Source organism: Panthera leo, chromosome C2 (genome assembly GCF_018350215.1).
Source record: "Panthera leo isolate Ple1 chromosome C2, P.leo_Ple1_pat1.1, whole genome shotgun sequence".
In the NCBI taxonomy this organism is placed as follows: Eukaryota; Metazoa; Chordata; class Mammalia; order Carnivora; family Felidae; genus Panthera; species Panthera leo.
This window is the reverse complement of record NC_056687.1, coordinates 68,306,114-68,325,541: the sequence shown is the minus strand read 5'-3', so window position 1 is coordinate 68,325,541 and position 19,428 is coordinate 68,306,114. Positions and strand designations below refer to the sequence as shown.

At 47.8% G+C, this 19,428-nt stretch overlaps 1 protein-coding gene across 2 annotated transcripts in view; it reads right to left on the bottom strand.

The window, feature by feature from the left end:
- Positions 1 to 19,428, bottom strand: part of PDIA5 (protein disulfide isomerase family A member 5) — a 93,501-nt gene that overhangs the window by 48,748 nt on the left and 25,325 nt on the right. For both annotated transcript variants that reach the window (XM_042955602.1, XM_042955603.1), the window contains exons 4-7: positions 9,644 to 9,727; positions 9,348 to 9,393; positions 5,242 to 5,334; positions 1,046 to 1,106 (exon numbers count right to left, since the gene is read on the bottom strand). In XM_042955602.1, the coding sequence (XP_042811536.1) occupies positions 1,046 to 1,106; positions 5,242 to 5,334; positions 9,348 to 9,393; positions 9,644 to 9,727 (284 nt within the window). The remainder of the gene's footprint in view (positions 1 to 1,045; positions 1,107 to 5,241; positions 5,335 to 9,347; positions 9,394 to 9,643; positions 9,728 to 19,428) is intronic.

Here is a 19,428-nt window from a genome sequence, read left to right as displayed (position 1 = left end):
TTATTTACTTAGTCAACTTATTTACTATAAGTATATATAAGTTACATGTATACTTATAGCACCAGGTTGCCATGGAAAATATTTTTAAATTAATACTAGGAAATACAGTCAAAAAGTCTGAAAGCCACTGCTCTGATACACTCCCTTTTCGTATAGAAATGGAAACTGAGGGGGATGGGGGCACCTGAGTAGCTCAGTTGGTTAAGCATCCGATTTTGGCTCAGGTCAGGATCTCATGGCTCCTGAGTTCGAGCCCCATGTCGGGCTCTGTGCTGACAGCTTGGAGCCTGGTATCTGCTTCAGATTCTGTGTCTCTCTCTCTCTGCCTCTTCCCTGCTCATGCTCTCTCTCCTCCTCAAAAATAAGTAAATATCAAAAAAATTTTTTTAAAAAGCAATGGAAACTGAGGGGCAGAGAGGTGAAGGATTTGAAGGCGAAGGATTTGACCAAGGTCACCCAGCTCGATTGTTGGCATAGCTGGAATTAGAACCTGGGTCTTCTGGTTGTCATCTCAATGATCTTTCTGCTGTTCCTATGGCTTTGTGCCTCATCTAGAGAATGAACCAAAATATGAGGCCCTTTTCTCCCTGGTCCTGATTCCCCCACACTTCCCAGGTGACACCAGCAGAGGTGTGCAGGAGCCAGAGCTGGGCAAATGGCTGCCTTGGGGGGCTGGCCAGGCTCTGGCTGGTGAGCAGCAGTGGACCTAGAGGGTGAGGCGTGGCTCCATCGGCACATAGCTCCACCAGGCACACAGCTGGTGGGAAAGGAATACCTGGAGAGATCCATGTTGTTGCTAGGTAGAGCTCGGGGCAAGGAGGGCAGAAGGATGCAGATTCTAGTGAGAGAAAAACTGATGTGGACAGTAGGAGGGGAGGAGCCAAATGAAAAGGCAAAGAGGCAGAGACGGAGAGATGGGGTGAGGGACGCACTTCACATTCTAAGAGAGTTGGGGCTAGTTCCCAGTCCCCCGCCTCCCAACCCCCAGCTGCCCCTCCAAGAGGCTGAACAATGAACTCTGGCCCAAAGGAGAAAGGTCACTCACAGGGGGCATAAAACATCATCAGGAGGGGCTTCTCTTCCTTCTTCAGGAGCCGTCTGAAGTCCTGAGGCACAAAGAGAGAACACGGCAGGTCACACACACAATAACATAACAGGGAGGCGACATGCCCCTGGCTCTGGGGGGTGGGGGCACCACCACGGTGGAAGGAGCTGTCCAGCACTTCAGATGTCCCATGGTCTGACGTGGGATTTGGGGCATGCAGCAAGAGTTTCAGCCTGTCAGGAGCTGGACGATCGAGACAATCTGTACTACCCCTGCATATTACAAATGAGGAAACTGAGGCCCCGAGGGGGCACATGGCTTTCCCAAGGCCACCTGGTATGATGAAGTAGTCAGGACCAGGCTACCAGCTTTACCTGCAGCTCCACCTGAACGATTAAAAACCTGCAAGGAACTATTTATGTCCCGTGAGGCTCAACCAGGCTGCCCTCTCATGTGATTTATGGAGTGGTTGTGTTGTAGGGGGGTGGTTGTTTTCACGTGGCCAACTTGGCTAGACAGAGATCTGCTGGTTAAGGTCACACAGGGCTAACCCAAACCCACTGTCTCTTTCCCCAGCCCTACCGCCACCGTCCATGTGCCCAGGAGCCCATCGTGTGCACAGGAACACACAGATGAGGCATGCCCTCCTGCCCCCATGAGATATAGATCATCTGTATTTGTAAAACCCTCCAAACAGTGCCTGGCACATTATTATGCAATACATAATTATTTGTTAAATAAATACAATAAATGCAAAAAAAAGACATTTTTTATATTTCACAACAGTGCTAATGGAGAGACTTCAGTGTAAAGCAGGGTCAAAGACCTTTCTTCCAACGAAAGTCAACGATGCTCCGGAAAAAGCAAATCTATCAAGGACTGCAGAGAAACGCAATGACAAAGCATGTTTTGATTAAAATAATTTGCTTCTCTAACCAGTTTCCATAGAAGAAAATTAGAGGTTTTTCTCTTTTGAATAATAAGGAAAGTAAAAGGAGATTGTGAAATGCAGCTTTCTGGCAGCAACAAGGCATTAGGTAAATAGATGAGGGTACATCCCGCTCTATGGAATACTACTGCATCATTAAAAACGATGAAGAGGAATATTTAATGTCACAATAAGATATGCCTGTTACGTTAAGTGGGGGGAACAAAGCAAGTTAGAAAGCAGCATATAAAATGTAATGACACTTTTGTAAGTAAAAATATGTATGCATTATGTTGAAAGCCTGGAAGGCTACAGAAAATACCAGCAGTGGGTACTTCTCAATGGGAAGGGATAAAGTAACTTGTTTTTCTTTTTAAACTCAAGCTGTATTTTCTAAATTTTCAACAATGAATACGCATTGCTTATAATTTTTCAGTTAGATAAAAAATATTACAAATATTTTGTAGGAATTTAAAACATTTTATAATAAATTCTGAAAATGTTCACCCTTGTTTACATAACTAGAATTATATAATTTTACAAAACAGAATTAGCAACTAAGATCTTTGACCCTGACTATGGGTAGAAAATGCAAACGCTTTGAAAATGATCTTCTGAAATCCCTGGAGAAAAAACCTGAGATCTGAGAAGAAAAGGGTTTTCTGAGCCTGTAGCCATTTTGTTTCATACCCTGGGTAGTAACAATCATTACAGTACATTCAAAGATGCTTAATTACCTTCAACAGTGCAGAATACTAACCTCACAAATACAATTGGCAATTAACTTGAATTGGGAACTTTTAGTTATTTTATGTGGAAATTCTATCAGCAGAAAGGCAGCTATACCTTAAGCTTCTACAGAAGAGAAAACAGCACCAAGTGTAACAAGAGGATTGCCTACAGGTGTGAAAACATTTTTTTTCTCCTTAATATTTCTAGTTACAGAAGAACGATCTTAGGAGTTTCAGGACATGATCATCTCAGGGGAAGGAGACAGCAGGCAATCACTTTCCAGAAAGGCTAGAAACATGCATTATCACAAAATCTTCCCACGAGCAACAGTGAGTTTAGGCTGCTTGTTTTCCTCATAACTACGGGCACAGATGCCACCACCTCCTGACATTTGCCCCTCTTCCCCTGCCAGCAACATACTTTTTACCTTCTGATGATATTGGCATTTTCTATCCCAGAGAAATGCTGATGGCCAGCCCCTTAATTCAAACTGCCCAGCCCGTAACGATCACACATGATCCCTCCTCCAGAAAGTATAAATGGCATCCTTTTCTTCTGGATTAATAAGCATTAAGGGTCAATAATTTTAAATGAAAAGGGAGGGGAGGCAGAGGAATATAAAAAGTACATTTCATGTTATCAAGATAAGAACAAACATTCTCCAGTTCCTATCACAAAAACAAATGACAAGTGTTAGCAAGGATGCACTATTGGTGGAAATATAAACTGGTGCGGTCACTATGCAAAGAGTATGGAGGTTCACCCAAAAATTGAGAGTAGAAATCCCATATGACCCAGTAATTCCCACTAGCGGGTATTTACCCAGGAGAATAAAAACACTAACTTGAAAAGATATACATGTCCCTATGTTTACTGCAGCATTACTTACAACAGCCAAGATACAGAAACAACCCAAGTGTTCATCAACTGATAAATGGATAAAGAAGATGTGGTATGTATGTATGTGTATATATATGTGTGTGTGTATATACACATACATATATACATACACACACACACACACAACAAACAATGGAATATTACTCAGCCATAAAAAAAATGAGATCTTACCATCTGCAGCAACATGGATGGATCTAGAGGGTAATGCTAAGTGAAATAATTCAGAGAAAGACAAATACCATATGATTTCACTTATATGTGGAATCTAAGAAACAAAACAAACGAACAAAACCAAACAAAAACAGACTGATAAAACCAGAGAAAAAACTGGTGGTTGCCAGAGAGAAGGGAGTGGGGGCATAAGTGAAATAGGTGAAGGGGATTAAGAGGTATAAACGTCCAGAAGCGCCTGGGTGGCTCAGTCAGTTTAGTGTCCGACTTCATCTCAGGTCAGGATCTCACGGTCTGTGGGTTCCAGCCCCACATTGAGCTCTGTGCTGACACCTCAGAGCATGGAGCCTGCTTTGGATTCCGTGTCTCCCTCTTTCTCTGCCCCTCCCTTGCTTGCATTGTCTCTCTCTCTCTCTCTCTCAAAAATAAATAAACATTAAAAAAAATTTTTTTAAAAAGAGGTATAAATGTCTAATTATAAAAGAAATAAGTCACAGACATGAAAAGTACAACAAAGGGAACAGAGTCAGTAATACTGCCATAACTTTGTATCATGACAGATGGTAACCACACTTCTCATGGTGAGCACTCTGTAATATGTAGAACTGTCGAATCACTATGTTATATATCTGAAACTAATATAGCACTGTATGTCAACAGTATTTCATAGATTTTTAAAAAAAGGACATTCTCCTTCCATCTACAAAATAGCACTGCCTGCCTCACAGACCATCTGGAATATAACAAAGACGTTCTTGCCCACCCCTAGGTGAAGACACAGCCAAACAAACGAGGTACGCACGTGTCACAATACATGGATAAAGATGCACATTCAGGTCATGTGGGGCAGTCTTAGAAAGGAGGGTCAGGTTGTATGGAGACTATAAATCAGAACCACTGTTCTACCCCCTAACTTCCTAGCCCAGCCAAATCCAGAAATTAAAACTTAAGAGGGTAAATAATTTGCTCAAATTTACATGACTTAGAATTATAGAGATCTGACCCAAGTCTCTGGAACTCCAACCCAAATCTCTGAGATTATTCTTAAAGAAAACAAAAAAACAAAACTTACTTTTAAACACACACACACACACACACACACACACACACACACACACACACAGCCAATCCCAGCAATGACTGGATTACATAATAAGGAAAGGCTTTTTAAATGGATATTTCTCTGAGAAAAATCTAAACACATTAAAATACATTAAATAAGGCAGTGAAGAATGGGAGGTCTCAGGCAAGGTCTCAGGCAGCCAGTCTGTGATCTCCTGTAGGTTCCGTCATGGAGCTGGGAAGGAGAACAAATATTAGGGGCCTAGTGGCCCGGCTCCCTTGGAGAAAAGTACAACTGGTCTCTGAAAAGTCCCATTCCTCATTTCTTTGGGCATCTCTTCTAGGGAGACCCTGGTTGGGGGAAGCTTCCAGTGTCCACCAGAATCGATGCAAAATAAGTTACCTTTTCACTGTCAATGTGGACAACGTCTTTGGCTCCAGGATCTTCCTCCCACAGTGGAGGCCCTTTTGGATCCTTCAGAAAGGCCACTATAGACTGAGGAAAAGAACAAAGAAGGGAAAAGTCGTTTTAGCCAGGAAAAGAGGGAGGTGGGGAAATCAGGAACCTGCCCCATCTCTCTGCCCAGAGACCCACGTGCCTGGAGAGGGTCTGCATGTCGCACGTGGGCAACCCCGTGGGGGGCAGGGGTGCCATTCCATTGCCCACTGACTTCACTGCTGAAGGCCCTAAAAATGCACCCCCACTGCCTCCACCAAAATTTTTCAGCCACGTGACACCTTAATCTGGTCAGCTGATCCATACCTACTGTGCTTCTTCATGGACATCAAAGAGGAGATTTGAGACAATTCATTGGCTTATTCAAACCAGAGACAGGCTCATGCTTCTAAGTCTCATCTCCTCCAGGAAGCCTTTCTGATCAATTTGAATAAAGGTCTCCAATCCTGTCCAAGGATTCCACATTCGTGCAGCCTCCAAAACTGCCGATCGCACAAGCAGGTAAGCACATCTAATTGCCACCTGCTCAATATTTTGTGATCTAAACTGGTTTGAGAGTGCGTTAAATCTTGATCATCCTCTGAGGAGCTCAAGCCAGGAAGCCCCCAGGGGCAGGGTGCTCATCTTTGTGACTGCCTACTTGCCTGAATACCCTCCCTCTACATGCCCAGGATGAAGATCTGACAAGGACCTTCAGGATAAAGTACTTACCTAGCCTTTGTCATGTGGACAACTGACTCAAATCTCATTCCCTCTGGGAAAGACACAATCTTCCCATGTGGAGGCCGCTGTCCCTCTACTGCCCTCTATCCCTGCCACACTTCACTGGTCCAGGACAGAAGCAGCCTTCCTCAGACAGCCACTCTGGGAAATGGTGCTCAAAGTCTATGAGAGCCAGGAACGAGTACCAGAAACCAGCCAACCTCCACCCCTTCAACCCTGGAGGGGAGTTGCTGGCTTCCATGCCAAAAGACAGAGCCTTCAGCATCCCCAATTTGATGCAAGATTTTGTCACTTCTGTCCACTTCGATCAAGTCCCAAAGAGCAGATGACAACCTGAATGTGTCCACAAGTGTGGTGGGAGGGAGGAGGGCTGAGGTGAGAAAAGGAAACACATTCTTAGGGAGGCTGTACATTCAGCCATCCACTGGTCATGCACACAGGACCTCCGTGAGCTTATTATTTTGGAAGAGCTACTATGGAAAAATGGGAGACAGCTAAGATTTCGTAGAATTTCATTCAGGTAATGCTCCCTTGCTGTTCCAAATGGGGCTGTGAAACGCCTTCTGGCAAGAAGAGAGGGCCATTTCCACGTGGCAAAGGCAGGTCTGCCTCCTCTGTCTCTGTCAAAGCTTCCCTGTGACAGTATAAGCCAGAATGGAACTGGCAGGGCCTCCTGAAACCCATATTCACCCAGAGCTGCACAGGCACCTGCCCACCTGGGCCATGTGAGAAAGATGCTTACAGCTGCCCACCTGTTTCAGAAAATACCTGGTGCAGGGGTTCTCAATCTAGGGTACACAGGCAGCCTTCAGGGATCTGTGAAACCCCAGCCTCACATGAAAGCATTACTCTTTATGTTACTTTACTTGACATTTACATTTACTCACACGACAACATTTTACATTTACTTCATGCAAACACACTGTTTCTAGGGAGAAGATCCATGCCTTTCAGTCGATTCTCAGTGGGACAAGGAACCCAAAATCGGTTAGGAACTACTGCTCTCAGGGGCCTCCTGTCCACACACCAGCACAAGCAGAGTTAAAGGGTTAGCACCGTCTCCCATTCCCCGACTCCCACCCCTGCCTCAGCATCAAGGAGAAAAGACAAAAGTGGATGCAAAGAGGAAAGGAGCCACCTCTTCTAACGTAAGAACTGAAATAATCATACTAGCAATCTTTTGCTTTTCAGGTGGAGATTATTCTTGTTTAACTGAAGTTGAGTGATTCCATCCATAGGTTCTCTCCAAAGCACTGTAACCGATGAGATCTTGGGTGGAAAAATCTGCAGGGAGCCGCATGGGGAACACCCCACTCCCTCAGCCATCCTGTCCTGGGTGCTCTGAATGCCAGGGAAATGGCCCCACACCCACACCTTGGTTTTCAGGACATCTTCACGTCTGGGAAACCACACTCATAGCTACATGGTCTTGGGAGAAGGTCATCAGAGGGTCATATGAATCCTGGCTTCCAGGCATCTCCAGTCCTCACCACTGACACATAATAAGGATTTTGCAGGACAGACTGCTGACCAGCAAAAGGCCACTTATACAGGAAGTTCCCCTCTTTGAGCTTCCTGCTCTTTACCCTCACTTGTCTGGTCTCTGGCTTCTTTAGGGGCCACAGCGTGGTGCCTGTGACTGGGCTCCCCCAGAACCACACAGGATGACAGCAACAACAGCCAGAGCATGAACCTGCAACTGGGCACCTAACCCTGGCAGGGACTCCTCTGTCTCTCTGGAGATGGAGGCCCAGGAGGAAACTTGAGAAGAAAACCAACCTGTGACCAAGGAGGGCACTGGTCTCAGCTGCTCCTGCTCAATGACGAGCAGAAGCCATCAGGCAGTTATGGGAAACAATATGCTGCTTACCCTTGCCCTGAGAACTCCAGGGACCCTACCCCAGTCCCTGATGACCCTGTGGGCTTTGGGGAACCCTTGAACTAAGGATGCCCTCTTTCCACTAAAGAATTCTGACCCTGTCCAATGCTCAGCCCGCTTCTCCAACTTATTGATGCAGAAATCCTAGGAAGGATGACGAGTGAGCAAATGCCACACACCTGGTCTTTGTAAGGGGTGGACAGAGGCCAGGACTCAGCCTCCCCGACCTAGGCAAGCTCAGACCACTTGGGCTCCTTGCTCCTTCCTAGTTACTACAGTTCTGAGCAGCTGCTATTTCCTGCTCCATGATCCTAGGACAGACTGCTCAGAGGGAGCCGCTAAATGTAAACTGAACACAGCCTCCAAAGACAAAACAAAAAGCCCCCGGCACCCCCTTCCATCACTGCATAGCACTTCCCCTGCCCTGCCCGGCTACGCGTTGCTCCTGGGGAGTGCGTGTTCTCTCTGAGGGCTTCGGCTGACATCTTAACACAGAATAAGAGGTTAAGCAACTCTAGGTGGTAGAATTTTCTCTAAGTGTCTAAGTGGGTGTTAAGATGAGTAATCAGGCTGAATCTGTATAAGGTAAAGCTGTAGCAACTTAAAAAAGAACGAGTGCTGGTAGATAAGCAAGAAATGACCAGGGAGCCAAGGAAGAGCGGCAGAGGAGTGGGGCACTGACAGCTGCGCGGATGGATGAACAGGAAAGAATGGAAGGAGATGGAGAAAGAGAGACAGAGAGAGGAGCGCAAAGCAGGAGAGTCTGAAAAAATAAGTTCAGTCTATGTTGAGAACAGAAGAAATACATGGCCCCAGACAGGGCAGAGGCATGCCGCCTGGACCAGAGATAGGAGAAGACTTGTCTGAGGAAGAGAATGGGTAGCTGAAGGAGGAGAATCCAAAGGCATTCGAAGGACTCAGGGCGGCGGGTCAAAGACCTTCCACACCTATTTTCACTGATGCTTTTCCATCCACTGCTAAATCGGACTTGTAGCAGGGGAATGACTCAGTGACATCGGCGTGTCATCTGAAATGAAGTGCATCAGCCAACAGGTGTCAACCTGCCCGTGTCCTGCACCCTGTGCTAAGTGCCCCCCAGACTCTGGATAGCCAGTATGGACACTACCATGGAGATGAAGGAGGGCTTCAAGTCACAGCAAAAGGAAACCCAGGCCTCTGGAGGAGAGAGGCGTAACGTCACACGTCTCACCCACATGCCTCTGCTCATAGATTCACACACTTATCTACAAGGCTGGCCATCCCCATTGTGCTAACAGTTACAAACTTTTCCAGATATTCTGCTGACATGTGCTCTAGAGATAAGAATCCCTCAGGTCATTTGAAAGAGCTATCTGTGCAATCTGTCCTTCCTTCTCTCAGAGAAAACCTGCCAGGCTTTTGGCATCTGTTCAGACTCTACCTCTGCTGAGAATGAGGGAGGTAAATTTACCTTAAATGTCACAGCTCGGTTATATTCAGTATGAAATGCACCATCCCTGTCGAATGAGGAGAAAAAGGTGTTAACTTTAAGAATGGTTATGAAGATACATACCTTTGGTTTCCTGCAGCATCTTAATAACATTCAGCTATTGAACACAGTTCAAGATTTTTTTTTAAAAAAAGAACTATAAACACAGAAGAAAAACACTGAAATAAAATTAACCTAACTCAAAACCGTTCACTGGGAATACCAATGAAAGCTTTCTAGCACTTACTTGGAAATTGGAAATGCCCACGTGTACTTACTGGTAATGGAATAATTCAACCTTTTTGTCCTTTGGGCTCAGGTCAACTTTCATCTTCTTGCACAATTTTCTACTCTCAGCATCACTGAAAAGACACAAATGTCCAAAACCATTTGTTACCTGAGGTCCTCACAAAGGTGTTGACAGAGTAAAATCTGCTCGTGGCCTAAAAAAAGCCTGGTACCTTGAAATTCTCAATAGCAGGGAAGGCCCTGACTATAGGTGGGCTCTCAGAGAACTGGAGGAAGCAGAGTAACCAAAAGGATATGGGCTGATCAAGAAAGACAGAGATAAGCAGAGGGTCAACATGGACAGCTCTGGACAAAGCAAGTCCCCAGGAGTACAGCCCATTCTAAGAAGAAAAACCAACTACAGTATAGATCTGTGGCTCCCAGTCCTGGCTGCTCATCAGCACCACCTGGGAAATTTAAAAGAATACAGATTAACCTGGCCCTTCCCAGACCATTACTTCAGACTCTCTGCCTAAGGCCCAAGCAAGTTTTTGTTTTTAAGCTCAAATGTGTACCATATCCCACCTACTATATACCATCTGACCAGGATAAGAGGAGAATGTCCTACAAGGCTGAAGAAGTTACGAAATCTGAGCAGGTACTGACAGAAGCCACAGGGAGAGAGGAGAACGCTTCAGTGAGGTGCAGCTCCTGCAATATCACACTCTCACACTTCTTCTGATAAGAAACGTCTGTCTGGTGCCACTCAGCATTTACAGAGTGCTCATGCCCGATCTCATCTCAGGTTTCCTTCCTGTAAGATCAACAGACCTCACAGGTCCTTGGACCAGCGGCATCAGCACCACCCAGGAACCTGTTAGAAATGCAAATTCTCGGCCCCATCCCAAATCTGCTGAATCAAAACTCTGCGGGTACTTGAGCAACTATGTCTTAAGGAGCCTTCCAGGTGATCCTGATGCACACCACTGTCCTCTTCTGGCTCTTCCTCCTTTCCCTCATCTTTCCAAAGTTTGGCCTCCCCTATGACTCCCACCAGCCCCTCAGAGACCCCATCTGTCTCATAGCTTTCCCCATAACCTCACCATATTCAGCCAAGTCTGCCCAATGGCCAGCCAAAGCTACCCCACCCATGCAGGGCCCTCTCTCCAGAGCCACATGGACTTAGTGAGGGTATCTTGGCTACCCAAGTCCACTGGTTCCCACTGACCACACTGCATGAGAAACTTTGTTCTGCCAGTTATGACAGCCACCTGAGGGAAGTCCCTTCATCTCTCACCTGTTTACATACCTCACTACCTTCTACAGCCATCAGCTTCACACAGCTGTGCACCAGCCCCAATACAGAGAGCTAATTCAACCATTCAGCTCAATTCTAAAAGCAACATTCATCAATGGACAAGCAAAATTGTGGGACCTCATTTTAAGTGTAGAACACACTTTGCGATTCAAGAAGCATGTCTTACTAGAGAGATGTGTGTAGGTCAGAGAGGGGGCCACCCTCCTGCCCCCACCCCAACCCAGGCCCAGGCTTTTCCCTCCCTATTTAGTCTTGCCTGTGGTAGTCAACACCACAGCCACTGACCTGGCTAACACTGGGGACTCAAAAGAAATGCATGATAAATTCCAAAAGGAAAGGCTAATGACAATACAGTGGCTGCTCCCCCAAGGTGGCAGGGGCATTTAGAGACAGGGAATCCAGAGAGAAGGTGGATAAGCAGAGATGGGGAGGAGATCCAGATGGGCTGAGGGTATACATCAGAAAGCTCCTGGAAGGGCAGCCCACGGAATCCAGTTGCTAGAAACTCGTCCCCTAAAGCCCCGTGGAGATGCCATACACGCCTCCAAGTGACAAGGGCTATTACAGTTTGGGTTTGCCCTGCCCACAGGGGCTCTGTGGTGAAGCCCTTCTATTACAGGTGGTAGATTTGTTTGCAAACAGCTGCATCTAAGGTGCCCTTTCCCTGCCTGAGTTAATTCCCCAGGAGAGGACTCCACTTGGGATGTTTACAACCGTTCGCTTGGCACTTGCCTTGTCCAGCTTTGTTCTGCCGATCTCAACTGTTTCTGGGTGACAACCTGCCATTCACCCAACTGCAACAACAATCTCAAGCACCTCAGGCCTCCCTCAGCCCCATCCTGGCATCCAGCAGGGGCACCCAAAGGGCCTGCCCACTCTGCTACACCTGAGGTGGCCGCTCAGACTTTGCAAGGCAGCCAACCGGAGGGGAGAAGCACCACCCCACGCTGGCTCTCTTCCCTCAAGCCTGGCTGGCAGCCTCTTCCCGTGACTTTCATAAAGTAGAGAGAGGAGGGACAGGGCTCAGAATCATTCTAACCCCAATCCCTGCCTGCTCTGCCAGAACCCACGCCAAGGAAAAGTCTTGCTGCTGCAGCAGTAGGGTCCCCGGGGAGCTCAGACCAGGCTTAGGGGAACCAACAAGGCTGAGTGGAGCTGGGGAGGGGGGGCACAGAGGTTCTCCCGCCTGTTCCTCAGAGTGGACCCCTGGCTGCGGGTCCGGCCCTGCCTTCGGCCTGTGGCCCCCCCACTCCAGTTAAGTGAGTCACAGCTGTCCCTGCCACAGGATTCCTTGTTGCAGACGTGGTGCAACCCACTTCCCTCTTTGGGTTATGACACTCCCCCCAGGATTCTCTCTTCTCCCCTGCTCCCTACAGACAGACACACACACACACACACACACACACACACACACACACAGAAATGCGCACAACATGCACAGTTCTCAGGGGGGTCACTGGGGAGGTCGCTTCCTGGCCTATTTGAGCACCTCTGTCACAGATCTCAGAGCCTCAGCCAAGCACCTCCCACATTCCCACACTCCCTTCCCCGCGGTCTTTCTCTCCACAGAGCACAGCTCCACATCTGACCGTGTCCACTGTCACCCCCATCATAAATGTTTGCTCCATGAAGGTGAGGGCTTTGTTTTATTCATAGCTGATTCCCCAGGGTTACAACAGCAGCTGGCACCTAGCAGACACTCTCTAAATAGCCTGAGCGAAGGAGTGAATGAATGAATGATGCTGTCTTTTCACTGTCAGGATGAGGCCCTGCACTTCTGGCTCTCTGGGCTCTGTCTACTGAGCTCCAGGAATCCTGCCAGGTTTTCTCAGATAGTATTTTCTCTGATAGTATTTTCTCAGATTGGTTCCCCCTCCTCCTGTTTCTCAGAGTATGAAAGTGTGTGTGAGTGTGCAATGTGTGTGCACGAACATGCATGCACACGTGTGCTAATTGTTCTGTACAGACAATAAAAGTCTTAAGAGTTTAAAAAGGGAAGAGAAATTACCCAAACTCAGGACCTTAAAAGGATCTGGGTTGATAGATTAATCACAATTAATTGAGTTACTGGTTACCTCCCTCTCTACCTCCTTTCCCCAGCCAGTGACTGAGGCTGTAGGGGGAAAAAGGCAGGGAGACAAAGACAGTGATCAGGGAAATGAGAGGCTTTGTTGGAATGCAAAGGGAAGGAAAAAACCACCATGGATCACAGAGACTGGGCTGTCGTGCAAAGGCCCCCACCTGCACAACCAGACTGTCCTGCAAGAACCAGCCACTCCATCTACTAGGTAGGCTGGAACCCTGCCCTCCCCTGCCTGTTTACTCATCTGCACCTGCTACATCCTATCCCACCCCACCCCCCTTGGCCCTCCTCTACACAGAATGTGGAAGAAAGATTAAAGAGACCTGTACCCACTTCCCTCCCCACCCCCAGGCCAAGGAGACAAATGCACATGCATGTTTTCATTTATATTTGTTGTGGGGTGGCTGCTGCAGGTGCATGGTACTGTGTTTACTAGCTCTTCATGTGCAGTCATGGTCATCCAAGAGGCTGGCAACCCCCACTCCAGGGAGTCAGACCCAGGGATGAAAGGTTGGGGGCGAGAGCAGGAAGGAAGAGAAGAAACGAGGTGCTGGAGGCTCAGGGAAGGGAGCTGTGACTTTCACAAGTTGCAGCCTAGGTACCAGATTCTCCCTGGAGGAAGACCCAGCTGCCAGCTGGCATGACTGACAGCTTCTAGATCTGACTCTGCCATCAGCCAGCCTGTGACCTCTGGCGGGGCCCTTGGTTTCCTGAGCTGAAAAATGCAAGAGTTATCCACACAAGGTAAATGGAGCTTTCAATTCGTCTACAGGGCCCTGTATTAGTAAAACATAAAGCGGGCTGCCTATATCCTGATGGATGAACTAGGAGCCAGAACCAGGATAGAAGATGGTGACTCAGAAGGAGCTGAACCTCCAGCATTCTCTCCAGCACCCCCAACCAGCTCCTCACTCAGCTAGCTGGCATCCTTCTATCCACACAAGCTGTGGGCAGCCTCCTGCTGCAGGGCAGAAAGCAGACCACATTGTCTTGGCCATGGTGTGCCCCTTTGGCTAACCCAGCCTTTCTGGATCCCTTTGCCCCATCAAAGCAGCAGAAATCTCTTTCTCCCATGTGCTGGGTCTAATATGGTGGGATTCTGAGCAGGTGGAATCCCCAAGGGTGGGCAGGACAGAAAGTGTAGGAAGGGCCTCACTCTGGAGACATAAAAAAAATGGGAGGACTAGGAGCAAGTAAGCAAGAAATACTGTCAGAGTGACTGGTAGGTGCCACATACTCAGGACAACCTGAATGAACACAGCTGGAGAGCACAAGGCAGGAGACAGAACAGCCCGGCACAGCTAGGCCTTAGACCTGGACCGGCCTTGGTGGTCACGTAACATCCTCTAATGAGGACTTGGAAAAACAGGGATCCTCCCAGGTTTGGCTGTTCCCTCTGGTCCTTCCCTCCAGAAGGCACAGAATGAAGGAAGACTTACACAGCACAACTAATAAAAGGGATGGGAATAAGAAAGAGGGGCATGCCCTTTCCTCCTCCTCCTGTGCCCCCAGCCCGGAGATTCTCAGGCTGTGCTCCTCAGTAGGGACATGGCACCCGGATGAGCAAAGGGCAATGTGTCAGGAAGCATCTGAAGCCACAACATAAACACAGCACTTCTCCTGGGAGTCTACTTTATCTCCTGGTAAGTGATGTTAAACATGCTTACACATGAAGAAGCAAATGCTAAATTCAAATAATTTTTAGAAGAAAACATAAGACTTCAAAATATGTTATGCCTGCCCTGGAAGGCCCCAAGTCTTGATCTGGAAGCCAGCACTGCTCTGGGGAAACTAAAGCAGATGGGAGAAAGAGAAGGGAGAAGAAGGAAAATGTGGCTATAGGTAATGACCTTAAACCTTCAGGAAAAGAAAGCAGTGAGCTCCCGATATGCAGCCTCAGCCCAGTGAGAATCGGCCCCAGGAATTAGCATACCAGGCACAGCTCCCGGCTGGCTCCGGCTCAGCTGCCCTGACAGCAGCACTCCGTGCCAAGGCCGAGCCCAATGCCAGGCTGCAGGGCACGAGGGGAATACCAACTCCCTAGCACACAACCCGCTTAACAGCTGGACAACCACCACCAGCCAACCCGAGCGTGGCTGCTGAGGTCTGAGCCAGGAGGTGGAGGGAGGGGAAGGGACAGCTAACAAACCCCTGGATAGAATCCAGACACCCTACAGACACCTCACAGCCACAGGCTACCAGGCCTGGGACCTGGGAGAAAACCAGCATAGGTGGGGGTGGGGGTGGGGGGTGCCTTCAGCCATACAGGCAAGGGTAGGGAGTGGAGAGCCAGGAAATTGAGAATAAGCGGAAAAGAAATACCCATATAAAGAAGAGCAGAGGAAAAAGACCAAACAAATGGGGGAGGCAGGGACCCAGAGGTGGGAAGAGGCGACAGAAACCAGCAAAGAAGAGGGAACAAAGCAGGAGAGAGGACAGAGGCTCTAAGGAAAAAACAGGAGAGACCTAAGAAGCAGATGCCCAGAATGGGGGGAGACACAGAAAGACCCCCCAAAAGACTGGAGGACACTTAGGTACATACACACTACACACAAAGCCTAGCAGCTTCCAGGATTTTCTGAACCAGGCTATTTAGGGATGAGAGCAAACTGGAAGATTCAACTCCATGGTTCACGCAAGTATAAACTGAAGCCCAGAGGGGGCAGCGACTTGCCAAAGATCCCACAGCTATTAGCTGCCAGAGTCTGGACTTAAAACCAAGCCCCAGGACCCGCAGTCCTGTAAGTCCCAATGCACTCCAGACTTCTTAAGGGTTACAGCAAATCATCCTGAACACTGGGGCTGACTGTGATGCCCAGGACTTTGTTCAGGGGCATTCTCTCAACAACCAAGCGATCCTCACCCAAGAAAGAGCCATTGAACAATGCATGCACCACTTCTCCCCCTCAACTTCTGGGAATGCTCTGAAACAATCCTGCCCAGATGAAAAATAACAGTAAAATGGGATCTCACATTTATATTCTAGAAAAAGCTCATTTACTGGGACCTGGAAAGAAGGCAGAATATGCACTATTGTCCCATTTTACAGATGAGTAAACAGACCTGTCCAAGGTCATAGGGCTAGTAAGTAGCAGAACAGAACCTTCAACCCAGGCCTCTGCCCTTATTAGGCACATCTTCAAAGACACTTCACACCAGAGCACTATTTTCTCTTGCCCTAGAATGTCCCCTGTTCCCTTCACCTGTCCTTTTTTTTTTTTTTTTTAAGTTTTATTTATTTTGAGAGGCAGAGGAGGGGCAGAGAGAGGGAGAGAGAGAGAATCCCAGGCAGTGCAGAGCCTGATGCGGGACTTGAACCCATGAACCATGAGATCATGACCTGAGCCGAAGTCTGATGCTTAACTGACTGAGCCTCCCCTACATGAGGGGAGGCACACTCTGGCTGACCACCTGCTATTTAGTAGCCGCTAGGATAAAAAGCGAGCAGACATTGGCTCCGTTCCACATGCTCACTCCACTGCAGACAGCAAGAGTAAGCGTTCTCGAGAGCGCTTCTGCCCATCCCTGGAGCGTCTCACTCAGACTCATAAACACAGACTGAATGCACTTAGGACACGGTGAGAGCTTTCATCACTGGGCCACGGGGTTAATGTGGTAGGCTCCCCTAATGGTTTACGGGACACGTTCTGAAGGCCAGGAGCAGGTGTGGCCAAGCAGGAGGGCAGACCCATCACCCTTGGGGAACTCCTTATGTAATGGTGATCCGTGAGAACTGCCACCCACCCCCCCACCCCCACCCGTGGCCTCTGTGGACTAGAGCCCCAAGTTTTGTCCCTTGGGCTGCCCTGGGAAGATTTCAGTACACCCTACCTATGATTTCAAATTTGGACCCAGATACCTCCCTCTTCTAACACAATCCATTAGAGCTCCATAATCCATCTACTTATCTAAACTATTTTAAAAGCTATTTAACATTTCAGTTTATACTTCTTAGAGGAATGAATTGAGTGGCAACTACACAGAACAATCTATCCTTTTGTCTTAAGGTTACCTCTTTAGGCTCTAAGATGCCTCCCTAGATTTCCATTTTAGCACATCAAAAGTCATAGGATTATTTCTCCCATTGGCACTTTTATTGACTCCAGACATCATGTCTCCAAACGAGTCCTGAATTCTAATGTTCTTAGTCTGTCTTCACACATTAACCCTGGCCCCATTTAGTCCTGCCTCTGCATGGAGCAGAGCAGGACTGCCACCTCTACACCCATCAGCAAATGGCCCAGGCAGTCCTCGGGGCCCATACCACATGGAGCTGCCTGCAGGGAAAGCCAGGGCACTTTAAAGTCCTGGTACTCAAAGGTCTTTGCATCAACTGGAACTCCACCTACTCTGTGAAGCTTTCTCAGGCAGAATTTTACAGGCAGAATAAAGCGAAACCCCTCTCATATATAGCCTCCACTCAGTGCACTTCTCACATGGATTATAATCACCTGGTTCGATGTCTGCTTCCTCCTTGCACACTGAGCTCCTGAGGGCACTACTGTCCATCTGTGTACCTCAAGGCACATAGTAAATGCTTGGGAATGTTGCAGGGGAATGCAGCAACTAAATCAAAGCTCTTCTGCCCATTTCTGCCACCTGCAAGCCTAAGAACTTCCTGTGATAAGGCTAGCGTGGCAGAACCGGTGTCATCCTCAGATATGGAGATTCCAAATTGTCCTGTCCCCTCTAATACTGACAAAGGCTATGTACCAGTCACGTAGCACACTCTTGGTAAAATGTGGGAGACTGAGACATACCTACAAGACAAGAACACTTTTAGACCAACTATGCACTAGAATTAACCAATGGCCAAGATCTTATCAAATGTCTGGGGAGCAGTCTCTTCCAGTAAATTGATGTCTGAATAAATCAGGAGGTGTGAGGCCAGACAGGAGCATGAACCCACGCACATACACCCCTACAGCAAACACCACTCAGCTAAGACTCCTTCTCCTGGTCTCATTCAGTGCTTTGTCAAAATATAAATCTCCTTCAATTCTCCTCAATCATGGGCAAGACAAACTTGAGGCCATCAACTTATAAATCAGTTGTGTGCCAGAAGTTCATTCACAAAACAGCTGTTTAGGGGCACCTGGTGGGCTCAGGCAGTGTCCAACTCTTGGTTTTGGCTCATGGTTTGTGAGATCAAGCCCCACATGGGGCTCTGTGCTGACAGCACAGGGTCTGCTTGAGATTCTCTCTCACACACTCTCTCTCTCTAAATAAAAATAAACTTTAAAAAACAAATTTTTAAAAACCCAGAAATTTATTTTTATTTAAAAAAAATTTTTTTAATGTTTATTTATTTTTGAGAGATAGAGACAGAGCATGAGCAGGGGAGGGGCAGAGAGAGGAACAGACACAAAATCCAAAGCAGGCTCCAGGCTCTGAGCTGTCAGCACAGAGCCCAGCACGGGGCTTGAACTCACAAACTGCGAGATCATGACCTGAGCTGACGTCAGATGCTCAACGGACTGAGCCACCCAAGCGCCCCCAAAAAACCAGAAATTTAGAACTCAGATTGAAGAGGAAGAAGGCTATACTGCAGTACAGCCCTAAAGCTCATTTCACCCGCAGGGTTAAATGTGGTAGCCAGGCTGTAGCTCAGGCAAGAACAGCCACAATAAAAGTGAAGGTTAAAAAGCCCTTTTCCCAGCAGAGACCCACCTCTTTCCCATACTTGCAAGAGTGCAATATTCTCCTTTCCCCTCCTCTTCCCAGGCTCATACTCCCGATAAACCCTAAGTCCAGGTGAGAAGTGGCTGGACACAGTGACTCCGGAAACTCTTCCTGTCCGAAGTCACAAAGGCGTATAACGCTGGTATCCCGGTCAAGTGCAACATAGACCTTTGCATACAATAGGTGTTCAAACATGCAAAGGACAAACCTGCTCTTAGTTACCTCTCCTCCTAAGTTCCTTCACTATCTAAGTGCCTTTTATGCATTTATGCCAATCTAGGCCAAATTGGGAGCTAATTATATAACAAGAGGGGGTGTGGGTGTGTGTGCATTGCATGCACAATGCACTGACCACAGAGAGATGTGGAAATTATTCCTAATGATTGAAAAGAAAGGGAAGCTGAGTACACCCTGGACTCAAACTCCCACACTAGGAAGAATCAGAGGAATTCCATCAAGAGCCCCGTTCCCCATACTAAGAGGTAGCCCCCCTTCCTACAGACTCCCTCCTGTGGGCTGGTGTTTGATCCCGCTGCCTTAACACAGACAAGAAAGTCTCTGGGAGGAGGGAGGTCAGGAAGGAGGAGAAAGAGAAGGAGAAGGAGCTGGGAGCACCAGCACTAGGACAGGCAGTGGCAGGCAGGGAGACAAAGGTCAGAAGAGAGCGCTAGAAGGACAAAGCCACCTGTCCAGGACTGACACATCTAATGGAGCCACCTCGGAAGGCAAGGTGGCTGATTCCACCACCTTTG